At 41.8% G+C, this 23,725-nt stretch overlaps 2 protein-coding genes and 1 long non-coding RNA gene across 3 annotated transcripts; 1 reads left to right on the forward strand and 2 right to left on the reverse strand.

The window, feature by feature from the left end:
• Positions 1–335: 335 nt before the first annotated feature.
• atpsckmt (fATP synthase c subunit lysine N-methyltransferase) lies at positions 336–10,358 on the reverse strand. The gene is made up of 4 exons (XM_043689998.2): positions 10,063–10,358; positions 3,308–3,445; positions 3,161–3,211; positions 336–819 (listed from the first exon to the last, which is right to left on the reverse strand). The coding sequence occupies exons 1-4, from the start codon at positions 10,306–10,308 to the stop codon at positions 649–651; spliced, it is 606 nt and encodes a 201-aa protein (XP_043545933.1). The 5' UTR covers positions 10,309–10,358; the 3' UTR covers positions 336–648.
• Positions 10,217–19,769, forward strand: LOC148149930 (uncharacterized). The gene is made up of 2 exons (XR_015757189.1): positions 10,217–10,350; positions 19,684–19,769. It is a non-coding gene; the product is annotated as an uncharacterized LOC148149930 (long non-coding RNA).
• LOC148149931 (uncharacterized) lies at positions 14,816–23,721 on the reverse strand. The gene is made up of 2 exons (XM_087987161.1): positions 23,136–23,721; positions 14,816–16,656 (listed from the first exon to the last, which is right to left on the reverse strand). The coding sequence occupies exon 2, from the start codon at positions 16,432–16,434 to the stop codon at positions 15,208–15,210; it is 1,227 nt and encodes a 408-aa protein (XP_087843287.1). The 5' UTR covers positions 16,435–16,656; positions 23,136–23,721; the 3' UTR covers positions 14,816–15,207.
• Positions 23,722–23,725: the final 4 nt, after the last annotated feature.

The following is a 23,725-nucleotide window of genomic DNA, read 5'->3' on the forward strand; positions in this document are numbered from 1 at the left end:
CTATGAAGGATTCTCCTCTCAACCTCTCCCATGCCTGAGGAGTGGTGACCCTCAAATTAAATCACCATCAGTCATTTCTCTCTAATGAGAGAGCAGCCCTATGGTCTATTGGATTTATGGCAACTTTACCAAAGTCATTTACAACCAAATGACCATTGGACAATAATAAAAAACTGGGCATGTTGTTCCTATATTGTTACAACAGCTAGGATTGAATATCTCAAAAGTAAAAAAAAAGTTATATGGTTAAACACCATACCCTACATTATACAAACTAATAATCCCAGAGAAAAGCTACTGGTTCTGAGAGATTATTTGAAGAAGACAACAAACCAGACAATTAAAGATTTAATTAGCAACATTTCTGGTATTGTATTAAATATCACACCTATACACTGTTCACTTAAAATGATACTTTTGTAAACTGAATCTGCTAAAGTAGAATCAGATATTTTTGCACATAAGTTCAATTATTTGCAATTATTTGACCTTTGGGGAAAACAAATGATTAGTTTGAAAACAATGCTGCAACTCCAAGCTGATTAGATCACTTCCACTGATGATGTGCCACCATTTAATTCTTGAAAACAATCTGTAGTCACTCTGCAGCAAATGAAAATTATGCCTGTCTTATCCATTCATTTGTTTTTAAGACTTCTTTCCTGTGGTTTTAAATGACTTTGCATCATACAACCAGGCTGTATCGATTCCCTTTCCAGACTCACGAACAGCCATCCAGCTGGGAAATGGAAAACGACAGGCTACAACTCTAGCATTGCTCTTCAACTCGCTCTGAAGTTTCTCCTCGAAGGACTTCATCTGGAACATTGGAAAATGCAGTCAGAAATTCCCTGATAATACTGTTCCTAAATTAAGAAAAATACTCAATCCAAAAATTGTATTTCAGAATAAAATTATATTGACTCATTTTGCATCTAATACAGAGACAGTTTTTTTTTTACTAAAACTGCTTTCAGATAGACAATTATATTGTGGATACTTAATTTCTTAAGTTAATAACAAAACCAAGTTTAGGGGCACTGTCTCCATGAACTCATACACTTTAAAAACATTCACCCAATGATGACTGGTCCAAGATCAGGAGTTTCATGTTTACTATTTCTTAAAGTTGACTGAAAACATGCATTTCCTTCTTTTTGCTTTACATCCTTGCACACTACCAGTCTTGCTACTCCACTGAAACATGCTTTGGGGTTGAGGGGTGGAGCTATGGAAAATAGAAGCTAAACTAAATTAAAACAGGTCTCCAAGCTGTTGTATAAGGGATTGCACGGAGTTGTATGGCACAGTGGTATTGTTACTGTCCCACATGTTATATAATAAAATATCTGAACAGGCTGGTAAGAAAATACCTGAAAGGGAATGCTTTTGGCTTCAATCAATCTAACTATGTCATCATAACTTGGGTGGGGAAAGTTTCAACATTTTGAAATCTTTAACAGGACAAACCAATTATTATAGGGCTCCCCATAGTAACAATACCCATCTTATTAATGTACAAAGACTATGTACCCAATCGCTACCATGCAATAAATTTTCTTGTTTAAGACAAAAGCTTCTTATTAGACTACCTAATTGGCTGTTCTCTACCACTTTAAACAAAGTTAGTCCTGTAAACTCAGTCAAAACAAGAGAATGGTGGCTGCATTCTCACATGACACAACAAACTTTGAAAGAGAGAGAGAGCTAACAGAAATTTATTTTCATTTAGATAAACCAAAACCCCAAGTACATTATTAATCAAATGTGGAAAAATCATTTTTTAAGAACCACATATATATGGGCTCCTAGTATCAGTCATACCATCAACAGGCTGATAGGAAAAAGAAATTTTTAAAAAGCAGCAAGCCATGCCTAATTGCGAATTGCTATATTCAGGATAAGTGCTGAGAAATGAAACAACCCCCCTAAATGCAGATTGTGTAAGCCTTAAAGTAGAGTTAAAATACCTTTACTTGCAGAAGAGATCATTTATCAAATCTTTTTCTTCCAATAACCTCATGGATTTCTTACACAATGCAATGAACACCAAAAAACCTCCAAAATCTGGTACAAGATGACCAGTTATGTACAATCTAAATGACAATGACCACAATTTTAAAAGTTATTTTAAAAGTAAGATTTAGTTGTAAGTTATTGCTTTCTACTATCAACCACAGGGTCAGGGGAGCTATTGCTATTGTTATTTTTATATATTCATGGGATCTGTGTGTCACTAGACTATACTAGCATTTGTTTCTCATCCCTAATTACCCAAAGGGCAGTTAAGAATTAACTACATTGCTGTGGGTCTGGAGTCACAGGCAGGCCAGATCAGGTAAGGATGGCAGATTTCCTTCCCTAAAGGGCAATAGTGAACCAGACCAGCTTTTATGACAACTGACAATGTTTGTCATTGGGCTGGCTTTTCCCTTACTCCAGGCTTTTACTGAATTAAAATGTTAAACATCTGCCACTGTAGGAGTTAAACCCTGGGTTCTGGATTCCTAGTCAAGTAATGTTCCCACTACACCACCACCTCCCCTAATTGATTTTCTTTTAATCCAGTCAATCCCTGTTTAATTAATGCTAATTTGTGATATGGGCTTACTGCCAATAGAAACTAAATTTGAAGAGAATAAAACTATTTTTTAAAAAGCAAAATTTTGCAGATCTGAATTAAAAACAAAGTGCTGGAGAAACTCAGCATATCTGACAGCAATGATGGAGGCAGAAACAAAGTAAATGTTGAGTCCAATAATTCTTTTTCAGAAATGAAACAGCTCTGTTTCTCTTTTACTGAAGAGACTTATCAGAATAAAGGTAACTATAATCTAATCATTCTGCACTAGATTCAAACCCAAGGCTTGAAATAGTGTGCCATTCTTTTTACAACTGACTCTTCCAAAGTATTTTTTAAATTTTAGTGGTAAGACATTAATAAAATCAACCTTCAAAACATAAAACACTCCAGTTTTGCCTGTTAGAAAAATCACAGACTTTGGCAGGACAATTTGAAAAATGATTCTTTCCCCCCAGTTCTCTAATGCAGACCTCATCCAGTGAGGTACTAGAACAGGAACAGGATTTATCAAAATGTACCTTCATATACACACGTCACAATAATTTTTAAGAACTAAATTATTAAAATCAAACTCACCATTTGAGGAACTCCAAATATGACAACATTATTATATTCTGAGAAATCAACCTTAAACATACAGGACAAAAACAAAAATTATCCACATTGTAAAAATCACAGTATTTAATACATCAGTATTGTTCTGCTGTCCAAGAGTGCCTGTACCTTCCAGAAGTCAGAGATATAAAATCTGGTATTGTGGTGCACTCCTTCCTGCCATGCTTTGTATCTAGCATACCAAACCAACCAAGGATTCAACTCATAACCCACAGCTCGAAACCCTTGCTTTGCTGCTGCAATTACCTATAAAGTTAAAAGAACACATTATCAAAAATGGATTGCTGGTTTTTCATAACCCATTAATAGAGTGATATAATTTATATGATGAGACAATAGAAGCTGACCAGAACCATGTCGCCATGAATGTTTTGCCCACAAGTTCCACAACACAATGACCAATATAGTACATTTCATATAGAAAATATTGGAAAATTTGAAGTTCTTCCTAATAAAACATTTAACACTCAATGTGTTAAGATACTTTTAGAATGATAAAGGTTGACCTTTTTTATTGAGAATATTACTAAGTCCATCCCAAAATGTAGTCAAAACCCATAATCTCAAACAGTGTCTTGAACATTACATTTATAAGCCAGATTCGATTAGATTTTTTTTTGCGGTATGGGTGCATCAACTAATCAAAAATTCACTTCTTAGTACAGAAATTGAGTACTGCTGGAACAAAAAACGTAATGCCAAAGCTTTGTTTTGAACTCATCAGGACAGTTTTAATAATGCCAAATTTGAAAGGGAGCAAAAATTTACACATGAGAAAAGCGATTCTAATTGGTTGCCAAGTGAACTCAGATTGGCTGAGACATGCCATGGTAATACACCAGGTAACAATGTTCCACAGGCACGTAGAGTAATAGAGATACAGCATGAAAACAGACCCTTTGGTCCAGCTCGTCCATGCCAACCAGATATCCCAAACTGAACTATCCTATTCTAAGATAATCCCATTTGCGAGCACTTTGCCCATATTCCTCTAAACCTTTGCTATTCATGTACCCACCCAGATGCCTTTTAAATGTTTTAATTGAACCAGCTTCACCACTTCCTTTGGCAGCTCATTCCATAACACACCATTCCTGTGAAAAAGTTGCTTTTTAAATCTTTCCTCTCACCCTAAACCTATGCCCTCTAGTTCTGGACTCTTCCCTGGGGAGGGGGAAGTCCTGATTTATCCTATCCATGCCCCTCATGATTTTATAAACCTCTGTAAGGCCACCCCTCAGCCTCTGACACTCCAGGGAAAAACAGCTCCAGCCTATGCAGTCTCTCCCCACAGCTCAAACCCTCTACATTGACATGCTTGTAAATCTTTTCTGAACTCTCAAGTTTCACAACATCCTTCCAATAGGACGGAGGTTAGAATTGCACAGAATATTCCAAAAGTGGCCTAGTCAATGCCCTGTACAGCTATAACATGACCTCCCAACTCTGATACTCAATGCTCTGACCAATAAAGGAAAGCATACTAAATGCCTTCTTCACTATCCTATCGACCTGCAACTCCACCTTCAAGAAAGTATGAGCCTGCACTCCGTGGTCACTTTGTTTAGTAACACTCAGGACCTTACCATCAAGTGCATAAGTCCTGCCCTGACTTGCCTTTCCAAAATGCAGCGTCCAATATTTATCTAAATTAAACTCCATCTGCCACTCCTCGGCCCATTGGTCCATCTGATCAAGATCCTGTTATACCCTAGAGGTAACCTTCTTCACTGTCCACTACACCTCTAATTTTGGTGTCACCTGCAAACTTACTAACTATACCTCCTGTGTTCACATCCAAATCATTTATATAAAAATGACAAGAAGCAGTGGACCTAGCAGAATGGATGGCTTTGAGGTATGTAGAGAAGAGGTGTTGGAAATCCTGGAAAAGGTGAAAATAGATAAGTCCCCTGGGCCTGATGGCATTTATCCTAGGATTCTCTGGGAAGCAAGGGAGGAGATTGCAGAGCCATTGGCCTTGATTTTTATGTCCTCTTTGTCTACTGGAGTAGTGCCAGAAGACTGGAGGATAGCAAATGTGGTTCCCTTGTTCAAAAAGGGGAGTAGGGATAACCCTAGTAACTATAGGCCGGTGAGTCTCACTTCTGTTGTGGGCAAAGTCTTAGAGAGAATTGTAAGGGATAGGATTTATGCACATCTGGATAGGAATAATGTGATCAAGGATAGTCAGCATGGTTTTGTGAAGGGCAGATCGTGCCTCACAAACCTTATTGAATTCTTTGAAAAGGTGACGAAGGAGGTTGATGAGGGGAAAGCGGTAGATGTGGTATATATGGATTTTAGTAAGGCGTTTGATAAGGTTCCCCATGGTAGGCTACTGCAGAAAATACGGAGATATGGCATTGAGGGTGAGTTGGAGGTTTGGATTAGGAATTGGCTGGATGGAAGAAGACAGAGGGTAGTAGTTGATGGCAAAGTTTCTTCATGGAGTGCCGTCACTAGCGGTGTTCCGCAAGGATCTGTTTTGGGACCATTGCTGTTTGTCATTTTTATAAATGACCTGGAAGAGGGGTTAGAAGGTTGGGTGAGCAAGTTTGCGGATGATACGAAAGTCGGAGGAGTTGTTGACAGTGAGGAAGGATGTGGCAGGTTACAGCAGGATATAGAGAAGCTGCAGAGCTGGGCAGAAAGGTGGCAAATGGAATTCAATGTAGCTAAGTGTGAGGTGATTCACTTTGGGAAGAATAACAAAAAGATGGGGTACTGGGCTAATGGTCGGATACTTGGTAGTGTGGATGAGCAGAGGGATCTTGGTGTCCATGTACACAGATCTCTGAAAGTTGCCACCCAGGTAAATAGTGCAGTGAGGAAGGCATATGGCGTACTGGCTTTTATTGGTAGAGGAATTGAGTTCCGGAGTCCTGAGGTCATGATGCAGTTGTATAAGACTCTGGTGCGGCCGCATCTGGAATATTGTGTGCAGTTTTGGTCGCCATACTATAGGAAGGATGTGGAGGCACTGGAACGGGTGCAGAGGAGGTTTACCAGGATGTTGCCTGGTATGGAAGGAAGATCGTATGAGGAAAGATTGAGACACTTGGGGCTGTTTTCATTAGAGAAAAGAAGGTTTAGGGGTGACTTGATTGAGGTGTACAAGATGATTAGGGGGTTAGATAGGGTTGACAGTGTGAACCTTTTCCCGCGTATGGAGTCGGGTATTACAAGGGGGCATAGCTTTAAATTAAGGGGGGGTAGATATAGGACTGAAGTTAGGGGTAGGTTCTTCACTCAGCGAGTCGTAAGTTCATGGAATGCCCTGCCAGTAGTAGTGGTGGACTCTCCCTCTTTATGGGCATTTAAGCGGGCATTGGATAGGTATATGGAGGATAGTGGGTTAGTATAGGTTAGGTGGGCTTGGATCGGCGCAACATCGAGGGCCAAAGGGCCTGTACTGCGCTGTATTCTTCTATGTTCTATGTAGCACTGATCCTTGTGGCACATCACAGGCTACCAGTCTGAAAAGCAACCTTCCATCACCACTCTGTCTTCTACCTTCAAGCCACTTTTGTATCCAAATAGCTAGTTCTCCCTGTATTCCATGTGATCTAAACTTGCTAACCAGTCTACCATGAGGTACCTTGTCGAATATCTTACTGACATCCATATAGACCACGTCCAATGCTCTGCCATTAATCCTTTTCATTAATTCTTCAAAAAAAAACTCAATCAAGTTCATGTGACAGGATGTCCCATAAAGCCATGTTGACTATCCTTAATCATTCCTTGCCTTTCCAAATACATGTAAATTCTGTCTCTCAGGATTCCATCCAACAACTTGCCCAGCACCAATATACGGCTCACTGGTCTACAGTTCCCTGGATTTTCCTTACCACCTTTCTGAAATAATAGCACCATGTTAATCAGCTTCCAGTCTACTAGCACCTCACCTGTACTACTGATGATCCAAATATCTCAGCATGAAGCCCAGCAATCACTTCCCTAGCTCCCCAGAGTTGTAGGCTACATCTGATCAGGTCCTGGGATTTATCCACTTTCATGCATTTTAAGACATCCAGCACTTCCTCCTCTGTAATATGGACAATTTTCAAAATATCACCATCTATTTCCCCAAATTCTATATCTTCCATATCCTTCTCTACAGTAAACACTGATGCAGAATACTCATTTAGTATCTCCCACGTCTTGCAGTTCCAAACATAGGTTGCCTTGCTGATCTATGAGAGGCCACATTCTTTCCCTTGTTACCCTTTTGTCCTTAATGTATTTGGATTTTCCTTAACCCTTTTTGCCAAAGCTATCTCATGTCGCCTGTTTGCCCTCCTGACTTCCCTCTTAAGTTACATTCCCACTGCCTTTATACTGTAAGGATTCACTCATTCTCTGCTCTCTATATGCTTGACATATGCTTCCTTCTTTTTCTTGAACAAAACCTCAACTTTTCTAGTCATCTCGCATTCCCTACAACTACCAACCTTGCCTTTCACCCTAGCAGGAACTAAACTATGCCAGCACTACCTAATCACAGAATCATATACAACAGTAGGTGCTTTATTTTGGGTTTTGCAATGCAGGCTGGTTGAGAACTGTGCCTGTTATAAACAGCTGGAGGATGGTCTTTGATTACACTGGTATTGCAAACCGCAAATAAAATATCAAGCATTAGGTGTGATTCTGCATTGGGGAATATTTTCTGAACATACCTAAGTGTGCTGATAATCTCACTAACAATGAAGTCAAGTTCACATCATGGCACATTTACACTTGTTAGAAGTGGCATATAGGAATATATATGCACACATGCACATACTAAAAACCACACACAAATAAGATTAATTATTACACCTTTTCTGACTTATCCAAAAGGTAAGGGAGTTTATAGTTCCTGGTGCTTTCTCCATTAACAATGCCAAAGCCAGTCAAAGTCAACTTACCAACAAATCAGCACCATTTTCCTCCCTGTGGTATAGATTACTGCAATCATTTGCAATTTGGTACTCTTGCATTTATCTCTGGATGTGCAAAACAAAAAAGCTTCGGCAACATGGCTCTCACTTTAGCAATATGGTAGTCCTATACTAGCAAGCAAACGTTATATTAACTGACCTCTTACACAACAAGAATCAAAACCAAGTTGTGATTTCACATGGAGCAGGGATGGAGAACACAACTGACCAAGCACCATTTTTCTGGTTACATATTCAGACTTTTATTTTTATAATAAATCACCATGTCCTATGTCCACAATTATAACTCAAGTAACATACATTAATATGCTATAACTACAACTTCCCATGAATGGTTGGACTTTGGGACATCATGAGAATGTGCTTTATTAATAATAGTTATTTTTGTGTTTTGTAATGTCTTCCTGTACATGAGAGGGTAATTGTTGCCAATTAATGAACTATTTTCTTAACCCTTGCCATATAAATCCCTGTCCACTATATTGTGACACTGTAATCTTCAGAACTTTAACTGTTCGTGGATTGAAAGTATGAGCAGTAACTCCTTCTGGAATAAACTGTTTCTGGAGATAAAAGGTTAGAACAAACTTTATAAAAAAAAAAGCAATATGCCAATTAACCATCCCTAGGAAAAAGGAATCAAAACTACATAAACGATTTAATTGCTTGATAAATGGCTACCTTATACCACAAGAGATTTTAAGGAGTTAATGGCAAGACAGGCTTTATTTTGAACAGACAGCTAACACCACTATGACAAGAAACAAAGAATCTATGCCTGAAAAGAAAGCAAGCAAGCTACAGACTTCAGAAGTGTCATAAATATAATGTCACACCACAAGCTGAACAAGACAGAAAATCCTATAAGAATTCAGCCTTCAGGAATCTTCAGCAGCAGAACTCCAGGGAACCATACTTCACAAGAATCAAACCTTGGACATATCCAGAAAGAGATGTTCGTTGGTGTTATAGCTAAATTCCACTAGTAATACTTTATGGTACAAAATTCCTTAAATTTTATGGCAGTACATGCTTCTTTTTTGGAAAAACAAACAAACATCAACATTACTTATACCAGAAACTCATCATAGCGATTTCTATACCTGTCACTTCAAGTTACACCCACAATAAGCCAGAAGCAAAATAAAAAGGAACACTTATTTCCTAAAATGACACCAACTCTGAATAAGCCCAAACTTTATGCACAAATATCATTCAAACCCAAATCAGCATTATTGAAGAGTTTTAATCTTGGAAAGGCCTCAAACACATTTTTGCCAATTTACAACTTTCTTGATGATTTTTTCCCCAAACCTAAATTCTTATTACTCCCTGTCACCCACTCCCGTTCCTTTCCCCACTTCTTCTCAGCCCATACTTCTCTTCCACCTTCACCCCGTTCTCTGACCCTGCACTCCACAATCCCCTCCCAGCCTACTCCCATTTCCCCAACCCACCTTTCCCTTTCTTTCTACCTACCTTGTCACCCTTCCCTACACTTTTCACCTAACCCTCTCTCCCCTCCCACACTTTCCCTCTCCCCCTTGCAATCTTGCTCCCTCTAACTCCACCTCTTCCCCTTCCCGCTTCCTATTTTCACGGCCACTTGTACCCCTGCTTAATCCATCTTCCTATCCTCTACTCACTTCCTTTTTCCTTACCCATTTCCGTTTCCTCTCAACATCTCGCCCTCCCCTCATTTTCTCCCCATCTCTTTCCTCCTCTCATACTATCCCATTCCCTACTTTTTTCTCCTGTATCTTTTACCTCCCTATCACCCCTCTCCCATCTGATCTTCTCCCCCAACGCTTCCCCTTTCTTTACTCCTTTACCACCACCCCTCCCCGGCCTAGCGCCGACTTTCTCCGTCCCCCTCCCCTAATCCTTGCTTGTCCACCTCTGTCGATCACTTACGATCCTGCCGTCGCCGCTGCCGATGTCCACCAGCTCTCCCCTGCGGCCTTTCAGTAGACGCAGCACTACCTCCACCTGAGCCGGGCTGGCAGGGACAAAGGGGAGACAGACCTTCCTCAGAGCCGGGGCCACAAATGGGGCGGCGCCCAGGGACAGTGCGAGTCCAGTTCCACTAACAATTCCGAGCAGGGCTAGGCCCCAACGCCGCTTGCGGCCCGGTGTCGCCCCGGGAACCAGATCCGACATTCAACGAAAAGAGCGGACCCCAGGCCGGACCGAACGATTGGAGTAGGTGTCACATTGAATTGGGTCCGGGCGGTCACCGTTTGTGAGCCGTAGCCATGGAAACACACTACCTTCACGTGTGGATAAACTCCCCAGACCTCCCTCCCAACCACAGACTTTCCTCTCACTATAATTTTGAAGCTTACGACCCTCACGATGCCGGTGTTAGACTGCGGTGTACACAGTTAAAAATCGCACAACACCAGGTTATAGTCCAAAGCTAGTGCTTCCAAATAAACCTGATGGACTATAACCTGGTGTTGTGGGAACCTCACAATGCACAGCTTTAATAATTGGCATCAATGTGGATGCCACCAGTTTCCTCATTTCCCCTCCCACCCACCTTACCCAAGTTCCAACCTTACAGCTCAGCACCATCCCCATGACCTGACCCATCTGTTCATCTTCTTTCCCACCTATTCTGCACCACCCTCCTTTCCGACCTATCACCTTTACCCCCACCTCCATCCACCTATTGCACTCTCAGCTACCATCCCCCTCTTCCATTTATCTCTCCCTCCCTCAGCTCCCAGCCTCATTCCTATTGAAGGGCTTTTGCCTGAAACATCGATTTTCTGGCTCCTCAAATGCTGTAAGACCTGCTGTGCTTTTCCAGCACCATACTCTTGACAGCTTTAGTGATGTCCAGCTTAGTTGTTGAGAGAGTACAGGAGAGGTTTACAAGAATGGGAAACCATAAGGGTGATGATTGGAATATGTGTGACTATCTTCCTGAGAGGAGTCTATCTGCTTGCTGGAGTCATACCTAATACCTAGATGATTGTGGTTGTTGGAGATCAATAATCCCAGCCCCATAACAACAATGTAGTACTTCCTCAGGGTAATGTCCTCGGCCCCACCATTTTCAGCAATTTCATCAATGACTTTCCCTCAATCCTAAGGTTACAAGTGGGGATGTGCACTGGTGATTGCACAATGTCCAGCACTATTAATGACATCTCAAACACTGAATTAGTATGTGTTCTGATGTAGCAATACCTGAAAACATCCACGCTTGGACTGATTAAGTGGCAAGTAAGATTCACATCATACAATTGCCTGGTAATGGCCATCTCCAAAAGACTATTAGACAAAGAAGCTGAAGTAGGCCAATTCAGCCCATGGAGTCTGCTCTGCCATTCAATTATATTGTGTCTGATCAGAAAATCTGCAACTCCACTTTCCTGCCTTTCCACATAACCCTTAATTCTCTTATTAATTCTTAAAAATCTGTCCATCTTGCCCTTGAATATACGTAATGACTGAACCTCACAGCCCTCTGGAGCAAAAGATCCAAAGATTCACAACTATCCATGTTAATGTACTATTTCCAACACCATGGGTTATTATCTTATTAAGTAGGCTAAGGTTGGTGCCGTATCAACAGCTTTGAAAATCCAAATATATTATACCCATGCTTCCCCTTTATATATCCTGTGTGTTACCTCCTCAAAGGATTCTTATAAATTTGTTAGGCATGATTTCTCTTTCATGAAATTATGTTGACATTGCTTGATCATATTACATAAATGCTATGTCATTACATCACTTTATTAGACTTGAACATTTTCCCAACAACAGACAATAAGCTAACTGGTCTATAGTTACCTGTGTTTTTTTCTCTTTTTCCATTTTGAAATAAAGGTATTACATTAGCACTTTTCTAATCCTTTGGAACTTTTCCAGAATCTAAGGATTCCTGGAAGATTGTTACCATTGCAGCCCCTATCTCTGTAGCTACGTCCTTCAATATCCAGGATGTATTTAATCAGATCCAGAGAACCTAGCAGTCTTCAGCCCCACTAGTTCCCCTAAAACTCCCTTTCTAGCCATGGTTATTCTATTTATATCCACGCCTCCTCTTGTCCCTTGAAGAATTAGTCTTTTTTTTGCTACTCATGTCTTCTATTATTCAACTCTTCTGCATTTTCCTGCTTTCTCATTATTATTATTATTTCCTCAGCCTTCTACTGTAAGAGGCCCATGTTCAAATTGTGGCTTCTCTCTTTTTATATACTTAAAGCAGCTCTTGCTATATATCTTGATACAACTTGTGAATTTTCCCCTCAATGTTTATTTTCACTCTTTTTAAAACTGGCTTTTGTTGTTTTTTTGAAACTTTCCCAATCCTTTGGCTTACCACTAATCTTTGCCACATTTTGTTTTTTTTCAATCTGATGTTATCCTTAACTTTGCTGGTTAACTGTGGTTAGCTTTTCCTTCCCTAGAATTCTTCTTCCTCACTGGTATATGTATTTGCTGTGAACCATGAACTATTTCCTGAAACATCTGCCATTGTTCCTTAACTGTCATTGCTGCTGTTTATTCCCAATTCCTCCGCCTCCACCGCATCTGCTCCCAGGAGGACCAGTTCCACCACAGAACACACTAGATGGCCTCCTTCTTTAAAAAGACCACAAATTCCTTTCCCATGTTGTTGATGATGCCCTCCAGCTCATCTCATCCACTTCCCGCACCTCCGCCCTCAAGCCCCTCCAACTGCAACAAGGACAGAACCCCCCAGTCCTCACCTTCCACCCCACCAACCTCCATATACATCACATCATCCTCCACCATTTCTGCCACCTACAACAGATCCCACTACCAGAGATTAATTCACTCCCCAATCCATCCGCTTTCTGTAAAGACTGTTCCCTCCCCAACTACCTTGTCAGGTCCACGCCGACAAACCCCCTCCCCCCCCCCACCTACCCAGCCTCCCCTTCCGGCACATTCCCCTGCCACTGAAAGAATTGCAAAACCTGTGCCCACACTTTCCCCCTCACCTCTGTCCATGGCCCCAAAGGAGCCTTCCACCTCCATCAAAATTTCACCTGCGCATCCACACATCTTTAACTATATTTGTTGCTCCCGATGCAGTCTCCTCTATACTGGAGAGACAGGACGCCTACTCGCAGAGTGCTTCGAAGAACATCTCCAGGATATCCACATCAGCCAATCCCACCGCCCCATGGCCGAACACTTCAACTCCTCCTCCCACCCCACCGAGGATATGCAAGTCCTAGGCCTCCTCCATAGCCACTCCCTTAGCACTCAACGCCTGGAGGAAGAACGCCTCATCTTCCACCTTGGGACCCTCCAACCCCATGGCATCAATGTTGATTTCACCAGTTTCCTCATTTCCCCTCCCCCCACCTTATCCCAGTTCCAACCTTCCAGCTTGGCACCTCCCTCATGACCTGTTCTACCTGTCCATCTTCCTTCCCACCTATCCGCTCCAACCTATTACCATTATACTCACCTTCATCCACCTATCGCATCCTCAACTACCTTCCCCCCATCCCCAACCCCTCCCATTTATGTCTCCACCCCCAAGGCTTCCAGCCTCATTAAGTGCTTTTGCCCGAAACATCGATTTTCCTGCTCTTCGGATGCTGCTGTGCTTTCCTAGCATCACACTCTCGACTGCTATTGCTGCTAACCTCCTTACCCACTCTTCCTATCATACTTATTCCTGCCAGCTCTTCCATTTGTCCTTTCTAGTTACCCTGAGCGACTGTGAACCCAGGTTCCTCCTTCTTAAACGGAGTACGAAATTCTACCATCTTATGGCCACTGTTTTCAAGGGGGTCTTTTACTCAGACATCATTTATTAAACTTGCCTCATTACACACCACCACAATTAAAATAACCTGATTTTTGGTTGGATCCATCACATACTGACCTAGAAAATTTCTGAATATATTCTTATGAATTTGTCCTCATGGCTTCCTCTGCCAATCTAATTATGGTAAACTACATGAAGATTAAAGTCATCTACGACAAATGTACGTACTTTTTAACCTGCCCTCATTATCTCCTGATTTATTCTCTGTCCCCTCCATATATCTACTTTTAGGCGGCTGAGAAACTACTTCTACCAGTGTCTTCTTTTGCTTTTTCGTTTTTCTTTTACCTCCACACGTATGGAATCTAGATCATTCAAGACCATTTCTTTCTATCATACATAATCCAGTCCACACTAATAATGTCACCCCACCACCCTTGGTTTTTCATGCTTTTGAGAAGTCACATACCCCTCAATATTTAGTTCCCAGCTTTCATCTTGTAACTATGTCTCTGTAATAGTTACAAGGTCATACCCAAACCTGTACTTTTCTTATGAATACAATACACATTAAAGAGCCATTAATTTTACCTTTTTACCATATTTTCCCTCTTTGACCCTATTTAGTGCTGTAGTCTATGTTTGTATACTCTATCTCTTCCTGTCCCACTTTGGGTATTGTTCTGCCCTATAATGCTGCCATATCCTATTATTGTATAATTTAACAATTTACCCTCAGTTAAACCCCACCCCCTCAATGTGCCACCGTCCGCAATGCTAGATATTCAATTTGTCAGGACACTGTTAAATGAAGTCCATCTCACAAGAACAGCTCCCTTTCACCCCACTACTCATGCTAGTGCCTCATGAACTGAATCTCATTTCACCCACACTAATATTCAAATATGTTTTTAAGTCATTGACTTTATTTACTCTACACCATTTTGCATGTGGCTCAGGTAGTAATCCAGAGATTATTATCTTGGAGGTTATGTTTCTTAATTTAGCTTCTAACTTCTTTCAGCAAAGTCTCCAATCTTGTCCTATCAATATAGTTGGTACCAACATAGATGATGACCACTGCATCCCTCTCCAGCCCCGAGATGTCCTTAACCTTCAAAGTTTGGGAGAAGATTTGTAGCTCAGGTGCTTGTTGTTGTGGTTCTGTTCACTGAGCTGGGAATTTGTCTCGCAAACGTTTCGTCCCCTGTCTAGGTGACATCCTCAGTGCTTGGGAGCCTCTTGTGAAGCGCTTCTGTGATGTTTCCTCCGGCATTTATAGTGGCCTGTCTCTACCGCTTCCGGTTGTCAGTTCCAGCTGTCCGCTGTAGTGGCCGGTATATTGGGTCCAGGTCGATGTGTTTGTTGATAGAGTCTGTGGATGAGTGCCATGCCTCTAGGAATTCCCTGGCTGTTCTCTGTTTGGCTTGCCCTATAATGGTAGTGTTGTCCCAGTCGAATTCATGTTGCTGGTCATCTGCGTGTGTGGCTACTAAAGATAGCTGGTCGTGTTCTTTCGTGGCTAGATGCTGTTCATGGATTCGGTTCGTTAGCTGTCTTCCTGTTTGTCCTATGTAGTGTTTTGTGCAGTCCTTGCATGGGATTTTATACACTACATTGGTTTTGCTCATGTTGGGTATCGGGACCTTCGTTCTGGTGAGTTGTTGTCTAAGAGTGGCTGTTGGTTTGTGTGCTGTTATGAGTCCTAGTGGTCGCAGTAGTCTGGCTGTCAGTTCGGAAATGCTCCTGATGTATGGTAGTGTGGCTAGTCCTTTGGGTTGCGGCATGTCCTCGTTCCGTTGTCTTTCCCTTAGGCATCTGTTGATGAAATTGCGAGGGTATCCGTTTTTGACGAATACCTTGTATAGGTGTTCCTCTTCCTCTTTTTGTAGTTCTGGTGTGCTGCAGTGTGTTGTGGCCCTTTTGAATAGTGTCTTGATGCAACTTCGTTTGTGTGTGTTGGGGTGGTTGCTTTCATGGTTTAGGACTTGGTCTGTGTGTGTGGCATTCCTGTAAACCTTTGTGGTGAATTCTCCATTCGGTGTTCTCTGTACCATCACGTCTAGGAATGGGAGTTGGTTGTCCTTTTCTTCCTCTCTAGTGAATCGGATTCCTGTGAGTGTGGTGTTGATGATACAGTGTGTGTTCTCTATTTCTTTGTTTTTAATGATTACAAAGGTGTCATCCACATATCTGACCCAGAGTTTGGGTTGAATTTGCGGTAAGACTGTTTGTTCTAATCTTTGCATTACCACTTCTGCTATGAGTCCAGAGATGGGTGAGCCCTTGGATGTGCCGTTGATTTGTTCATATATTTGGTTGTTGAATGTGATGTGTGTTGTGAGGCACAAGTCCAGTAGTTTAAGTATGCCGTCTTTGTTGATAGGTTCAACGTCCTGTTGTCTGTTATGTCTGTCCAGCAGGTTGGCTATTGTTTCTCTGGCTAGGGTTTTATCGATAGAGGTGAACAGTGCCGTTACATCGAATGAGACCATAGTTTCTTCCTTGTCTATGTGCATATTTCTGATGATGTCCAAGAATTCTTGTGTTGATTGTATAGATTGTCTGGATCCGCTGATCAGGTGTTTCAGTTTCTGCTGTAGTTCTTTAGCCAGTTTGTGTGATGGTGTCCCTGGTAGCGATAATATATGGGTCTGAGTGGGATGTCTGGTTTGTGCACTTTCGGTAGTCCATAGAATCTGGGGGTGTTGTTGCTTTCAGGTTTCATTCTTTGTAGGTCACTAAGAAACGATAAGAACATAATCATACTACCAGCAGACAAAGGCAGAATGTCGGTCATCCTGGACAAAGCAGAGTACATCCAAAAAGCACAACAACTACTTGCAGATACCAACACCTACCAAAAGAGGGAGTTTGACCCCACCCCACAGCTCACCAATAGGATAAACAACACACTGAGGAATCTACAAAAAAAAAGACAGATAACCAGGTCTGACCTACGACCAGCTATCCTTAGTAGCCACAAACGCAGATGACAAGCAACATGAATTTGACTGGGACAACACTACCATTATAGGGCAAGCCAAACAGAGAACAGCCAGGGAATTCCTAGAGGCATGGCACTCATCCACAGACTCTATCAACAAACACATCGACCTGAACCCAATATACCGGCTACTACAGCGGACAGCTGGAACTGACAACCGGAAGCGGCAGAGACAGGCCACTATAAATGCCGGAGGAAACATCACAGAAGCGCTTCACAGGAGGCTCCCAAGCACTGAGGAAGTCACCTAGACAGGGGACGAAACGTTTGCAAGACAAATTCCCAGCTCGGTGAACAGAACCACAATATGTCCTTAACCTCTGTACTGAGCAGGCAATGCAGCCTTTCGGATTTCTGCTCACATCTACACAGTTTCTATTTTCCTATTTATACTGTCCCATCCTACTACTGCAATATTCCTTTTTACTCCCCACCACTTGAATGGCTCCCTGTATCAAGTTGCAATGATCAATTTGCTCGTCCTTCCTGCAGTTCCTGCTGTCATTCACACAGCTTGCAAGAAACTTCTAACTCTTGGACAACTGCAGGAGCCAAATCCCCTTAATTTTACTCTGCTGGGTGCTCATATCTGGCTCACCTGCAGTCACACTGGTGTGCCTGATCAGAGATCAATTTTAAATTATCTAATCTGAAAGGTTGTGACTGCCCTATTTTAAGAATGGAAAGAAGGAAAACACTGGAAACCTAAACACAAACTGAAGACTTTAATTTTATATTAAAGACTATGAATTTACACCAAATCTAGGTGGAAGTGGGTACTGCAGATGCTGGAGATTAGAGTCAAGATTAGAGTGGTGCTGGAAAAGCACAGCAGATCAGACAGCATTCGAGGAGCAGGAAAATCTACATTTTGGGCAAAAGCTCTTCATCAGGAATGATCTACTCACCAAATTTCCTGCTGTCATGCTGTAGTTCATGATGTCACTCTACCACTGATCTCGCTGCAGGTCAGCTTCTTTATACTCACCTTTTATCCTCTATTACTCACCTTACACTCTGGAGAGTTTACTTCTTGCAGTAAACCCCAGATAAAACACCTCTTCCCCTCTGCACAGAATTTCCACTTTGAACCGAATTTCTAATAGTAGTCAGTTAGTACTCACTCAGCCTTCATCTCACACTGCTGACCTTTCACCTTGCTCTGTACAACAGAGAGAATCTAACCATTTCCCCTTGACATTAACTTATATCATCTCTAAATTTCTCACTACCAACATCCAAGGGGGTTATCATTGCTTAAAAGCTGAACTAGGATAGCCATATTAATACAATAACAGCAGGTCAGTGGTTAAGAATTGTGGTGAATCCTGACTACTGTCCACAATCTTTCAGTCGGGAGTGCAACAGAATACTTTTCATTTGTCTGGATGGGCAAAACTCTACCAATACTCTATAAGCTTGACACCATCTAGGATAAAGCAGCTCACTTGATTGGAACTATACCCACAAACATTTGCTATCTCTACCACCAAGACACAGTAGCAACAGTGTGTATCTACCATCTATAAGATATACTGCAACAACTCACAAAGGCTCTTTTGACAACACCTTCCAAACCCACAATGTCGACCATCTAGGAGAACAGCCACAGACGTGTGGGAATACCACCGTCTGCAAGTTACACACGTAACCACACATCATCCTGACTTGCCACCGTCACCATTCCTTCATTGTATTATGACATGGCAGTGAACCCCTCTGATAATTAAATTATACACCCAGAGAAGCTTACCTCACCTCATAATCTGTTAAAATATATGAGTGACAGAGAACTCCCACATTCCAGTATTTAATGAAAATAACATCAATGTATTAACTCTAAAAGTGAATATTAAGCAACAACTATTCACAACTCTACGCCCCCCTCTTCTCTTCACTGCTTATTATCTGCCTCCAACTCTATGACAATATAATGTTCCAATAAAACACTTGTTAAAATTACATCAACTGAATTTCAAAACCACAGAGAGGCTGTCGTTGTCAGTGTCTTTCTTCTTTTGGCTGAAGATCTCCCTGGATCTGTCTCTCTCTCTGACTTTCAAAATGCCTGCTTTGTTTCTACCCTCAACATCGGCTCATTTCATTGTTTTGAGGTTGGCAAACAATAAACTCAAGTTCAATTCAGTTTTAGTATCCTGAGGCATTATTTAAACTGATTGATTAAATTCAACTTGTTGTCAAAACAGCGACCAACTCAGGTATCTATTTCACAGCCAAATGTTACATATTTTCAATTTTCCACTACACTCTAGGCCTGCTAACTAGTCATATGACAGTTGCTTGTAAACTCTCAGTGCAAAATAGCATCCACTCTCTTTTAAAGGTACAGTACACACCTTCAACGTCATAACAATCGTCACTCAACTTTCTTGTTTTAGCTGAAGAACTACAATGGTTCAAGCAGACTGCTCACCACCACCTTTCCCCAGGTAATTAGGGGTGAGCAGTAAATGTTGGCGTAGCTAGAAATGCCCACTTGCCATGAACAAATTTTAAAAATATATCTGAAAATATTGATATTCATAAAGGCTTCAGTATGTTTGTGTAAAGAATGCAGAAAATTAATATGAAGTCAAAGCAAATAATTAGGAAAGTAAATGGCTTACTGAACTTTATTGTTAAGAGCACTGGAATATAACAAAGACATCTTGCTATAATTGGACAGACCTTTTGAGAGACGACATTTGGAGTACTGTGTGTAGTTTTGTAATCATATGTAAAGATATGCTTTTCTTTACAGGTATTACAGTGATGGCTCACCAGATTGGTGCCTTGAATGAAATGATTGTCCTCTGAAAAGTTGAATAAATTGGGTCCATATATCAATTCTCATTGAAACTTACAAAATTCTAATGGGATTGAACAAATTTGACAGAGATTGTTTCTTAATCAGGGTTTAGTGTGGCACAGTGGCTTATGAGTTAACACTACTGCCTCATTTGAAGATCGGGGTGGACAAATTTATGGTTCTGCAGGGAATTAAGGGTTATGAGGAGCAATTAGAAAAACAGAGTCAAGGCCACAAATCAGCCATTATCATCTTAAATGAATGGAGTAGGCTCAGCAGGCTATATTTGTAGTCTGTCAGCATTCTGAAGCGACCATTAGCTCAAACACCCTTGGCTCAATCACCTCACCCTTTCCATGTCATTTATCCACACAAGTGCAGGAGGTACAACAGAAGGTTATCTTCCTCCCTTTTCATTATCCAAGGTTTCAAGCATTATTTCCAAATGAAACAGCAATTTATTTGCACTTTAAAGATACTATGTTCACTGCTAATGATGTGGTCTTGACTAAGTAGGGAGATGAAATACAGACTTGGTTTTGCAGAATATGTCATTAAGTCTGCAAAAATAGTCTCGAGCTTCCAATAACCTGTCATTTTAATTTTTGACCTAGCTCCCTCTTTGAACTGGTGTTCTAGTGGAGCTTAAGGTAAGCTAACAAAATAAGACTTCATCTTTTGACTGGGGCACTTTACCTTTTAACAACAATTTTAAATAACATGCATTGCACCAATTTTGTTTGGTGCTTCGTTAATGAATTTTCTTTCCCTTCTTGTTTTGCATATTTTCTTTTTGCATTCAGACAGCAGGTCAAGATGGCACGGTGGCACAGTGGTTAGCACTACTGCCTCACAGCACCAGAGACACGGGTTCAATTCCCGCCTCAGGCGACTCTCTGTGTGGAGTTTGCACGTTCTCCCAGTGTCTGCGTGGGTTTCCTCCGGGTGCTCCGGTTTCCTCCCACAGTCCAAAGATGTGCAGGTCAGGTGAATTGGCTATGCTAAATTGCCCGTAGTGTTAGGTAAGGGGTAAATGTAAGGGAATGGGTCTGGATGGGTTGCGCTTCGGCGGGTCGGTGTGGACTTGTTGGGCCGAAGGGCCTGTTTCCACACTGTAAGTAATGTAATGTAAAAGATCCCTTCTTATACACGGACATCAGAAATTAAGCACAAATCCAATTGCAACAACAGCAGCAAATGTGGCCCACAAAGATTTAGGTAGTGTTTATTCTGGTTGCCCCTTTTTGCTATTTTGCAGGAGTCTGAGCAACACAATTGGTGACATCCCAGGAAACAGGGTCAAAAGGTCATACATTTTCTCATGATTTCAACTGTGCTTCTGTTTCAGGATATTCCAATGGTTAAGATAATCATGTTTGCAGTAGATGAGATTTGTGCATACGGACCCTGCATAATCCCCATCGTATCGTACTCCAAGTAAATTATCCAAGAAATTGAAGATTTTGCTATGCAATTTCCCTCACTAGGACCCTCTGAAAGTATTAATTTAAATCATAGAACTTGGAGGGTGTTGCTGCAGTTAAGTAAATACTTACCTAGGGTGTAGGCTTGCTCGCTGAGCTGTAGGTTTGATATCCATACATTTCATTACCTAGCTAGGTAACATCATCAGTGGCGACCTCCAAATGAAGTGAAGCTATTGTCTCCTGCTTTCTATCTATATCTTTCTCCTGGATGGGGTTCCTGGGGTTTGTGGTAATGTCATTTCCTGTTCGTTTTCTGAGGGGTTGATAGATGGCATCTAGATCTATGTGATTGTTTATGGCGTTGTGGTTGGAGGGGTCTCAGTAGTCTGGCTGTCATTTCTGAAACTTCTTTGATATATGGTAAGGTGGTTAGGGTTTCTGGCTGTGTTTTGTCTGCTTGTTGTGGTTTGTTCAAACCTCTCGGAATCCTAGTAGCACACAAACCACCAACATTCTCAAACAAAAACTATCAAACTTAAAAGACCCAGTACAACCCATGGACAAAACGAACGTCATCTATAAAATTCCATGCAAGGACTGCCACAAACACTACGTAGGACAAACAGAAAGAAAGTTAGCCACCAGGATACATGAACACCAGCTAGCCACAAAAATACACGACCCCCTCTCCCTCATAGCCCTACACACGGATGAAAAAAACCACCATTTCGACTGGGACAACACATCTATCCTGGGACAGGCTAAGCAAAGACATGCCAGAGAATTCCTAGAGGCCTGGTACTCCAACCACAACGCTATAAATAAGCACATAGATCTAGATGCCATCTATCAACCCCTCAGAAAACGAACAGGAAATGACATCACCACAAACCCCAGGAACCCCACCCAGGATAAAGATATAAATAGAAAGCAGGAGACAACAGCTTTGCTTCACTTGGAGGTCGCCACTGATGATGTTACCTAGCTAGGTAATGAAACGTCTGGATACCAAACCTACAGCTCAGCGAGCAAACCTACACCCTAAACCTCAACCTGAGCTACAAACCTTGCGAATACTTACCTAATTAAACACCTAACCTAACTCCTGAATAACTATTTAGCCGAGCCCCAACATAACATTCAATCACAACTCACCCAAACCCCTGAAACTCCCATAGACCTTGACTGAGACACTCTCCTCCATCCAAATGCCTTATTCTGTCCCCAGCATCCCCTTTCCCCAACATAGACTTGACACCTCTTTCCCCAATCATTGGATCAAACATCAGGAACAAATAGAAGCATACACCACCCCATTCTCACCATTGGGTTCTTCTGCAGAACCCAACTACACCCCTCTGACACAACACAACCTCCTCCACTCCAGACCCACCAAACTCTTTCCCCCTCACCATTTGCCAAAGATGAACCACTGTGTACCTTTGCTAGACACAAAGCTCTGTCTCACTACTCAACCAAACACTCCCCTCAACACAACATCAACATGACATCAGCCCCCATACACAATTTCTCCTTTCCAAACCTAAACACCATCACCTATCTGGTCCCTTGTTACCTATATCTTAGCACCCTACAGGAGCTGTCAAAGTCATTGTCTAGGAGGCTGGGTTACTGTGAAAAAGGAGATCTTAAAATCATAGAATTGCAGGCGTTGGGAAAGGCCATTTTTGGCCATCAAGTCTGCATCATCCCACCCAAACTCAGCCCTTAACCCTATACCCTGCAATTACCAAGGCTAATCCACCTAGCCTACACATCCCTAGACACTACATGACATTTTAACATAGCCAATCAATCGAACCTGCCCATCTTTGCACTGTGGGAGAAAACCTGAGTACCCAGCAGAAACCCATGCAGACATGGGGAGAACATGTAACACACACACACAGTCACCCAAGGCAGGAATTGAGTCCGTAGCGCTATGAAGCAGCAGGAACCCAAGCCACCATTCCTTACCCGAATGTCTTTTCTATTTTCCGATAAACCAGCTCAGTTATTATAACACGCCAGTGCAGTGGTTGTGGCCGTGCCTGTTAGCTTGAAGGACCAGGTTTCAGGTCGGGCACCACAAGAGCCGCTGTGCTACACGAACGGGGATCAGAATGAAAGTACGGATCCGTATTTCTGAAGGACCCGGACTGGGACTATCCAAGCAGAAATGTAGGACTGCGCCGTTTTGTTAATAGAGGAGCAATCTACTTATGATGTCCACTCTCAGAAAATCCAACCCACAAAGCTAGAATCAAACAAAAAGAGAGACGGAGAGTGGAAGCAGAAACATTTTTATTTCAATGACCCGAACCCACCCACTCTCTCCGGCGGCAGTTCCCGTTAATCTCGCGAGAACAACGGGGTCCCTCGGTTCAAACCATTACCCCTGCTACATTTCACTGAATTTTTTTTACACAGGTATAGAATTATTAAATTGACATTTGAAATATATTTTATTGGTTAAGAATGGAAACTCAGCGTTGTTAGTGTTGAGCCATTGATACATGTACATCTCCTCCCATTCCCCTCCCCCCCCCGTTGTGAATGGTGCGGCC

Source organism: Chiloscyllium plagiosum, unplaced genomic scaffold, assembly GCF_037043375.1.
Source record: "Chiloscyllium plagiosum isolate Xiang-an unplaced genomic scaffold, Cpla_swu_hap1 HiC_scaffold_5, whole genome shotgun sequence".
Lineage (NCBI taxonomy): Eukaryota > Metazoa > Chordata > Chondrichthyes > Orectolobiformes > Hemiscylliidae > Chiloscyllium > Chiloscyllium plagiosum.

Coding starts and splice junctions, on each gene's coding strand:
- atpsckmt (XM_043689998.2), bottom strand. CDS start 10,308: ATGTCGGATCTGGTTCCCGGGGCGACACCGGGCCGCAAGCGGCGTTGG. Junction 3,446..10,062: donor GCAGCGGCGACGGCAGGATC/GTAAGTGATCGA, acceptor TTAACTTTATAG/GTAATTGCAGCAGCAAAGCA. Junction 820..3,160: donor TATTTGGAGTTCCTCAAATG/GTGAGTTTGATT, acceptor CCAATGTTCCAG/ATGAAGTCCTTCGAGGAGAA.
- LOC148149931 (XM_087987161.1), bottom strand. CDS start 16,434: ATGCACATAGACAAGGAAGAAACTATGGTCTCATTCGATGTAACGGCA.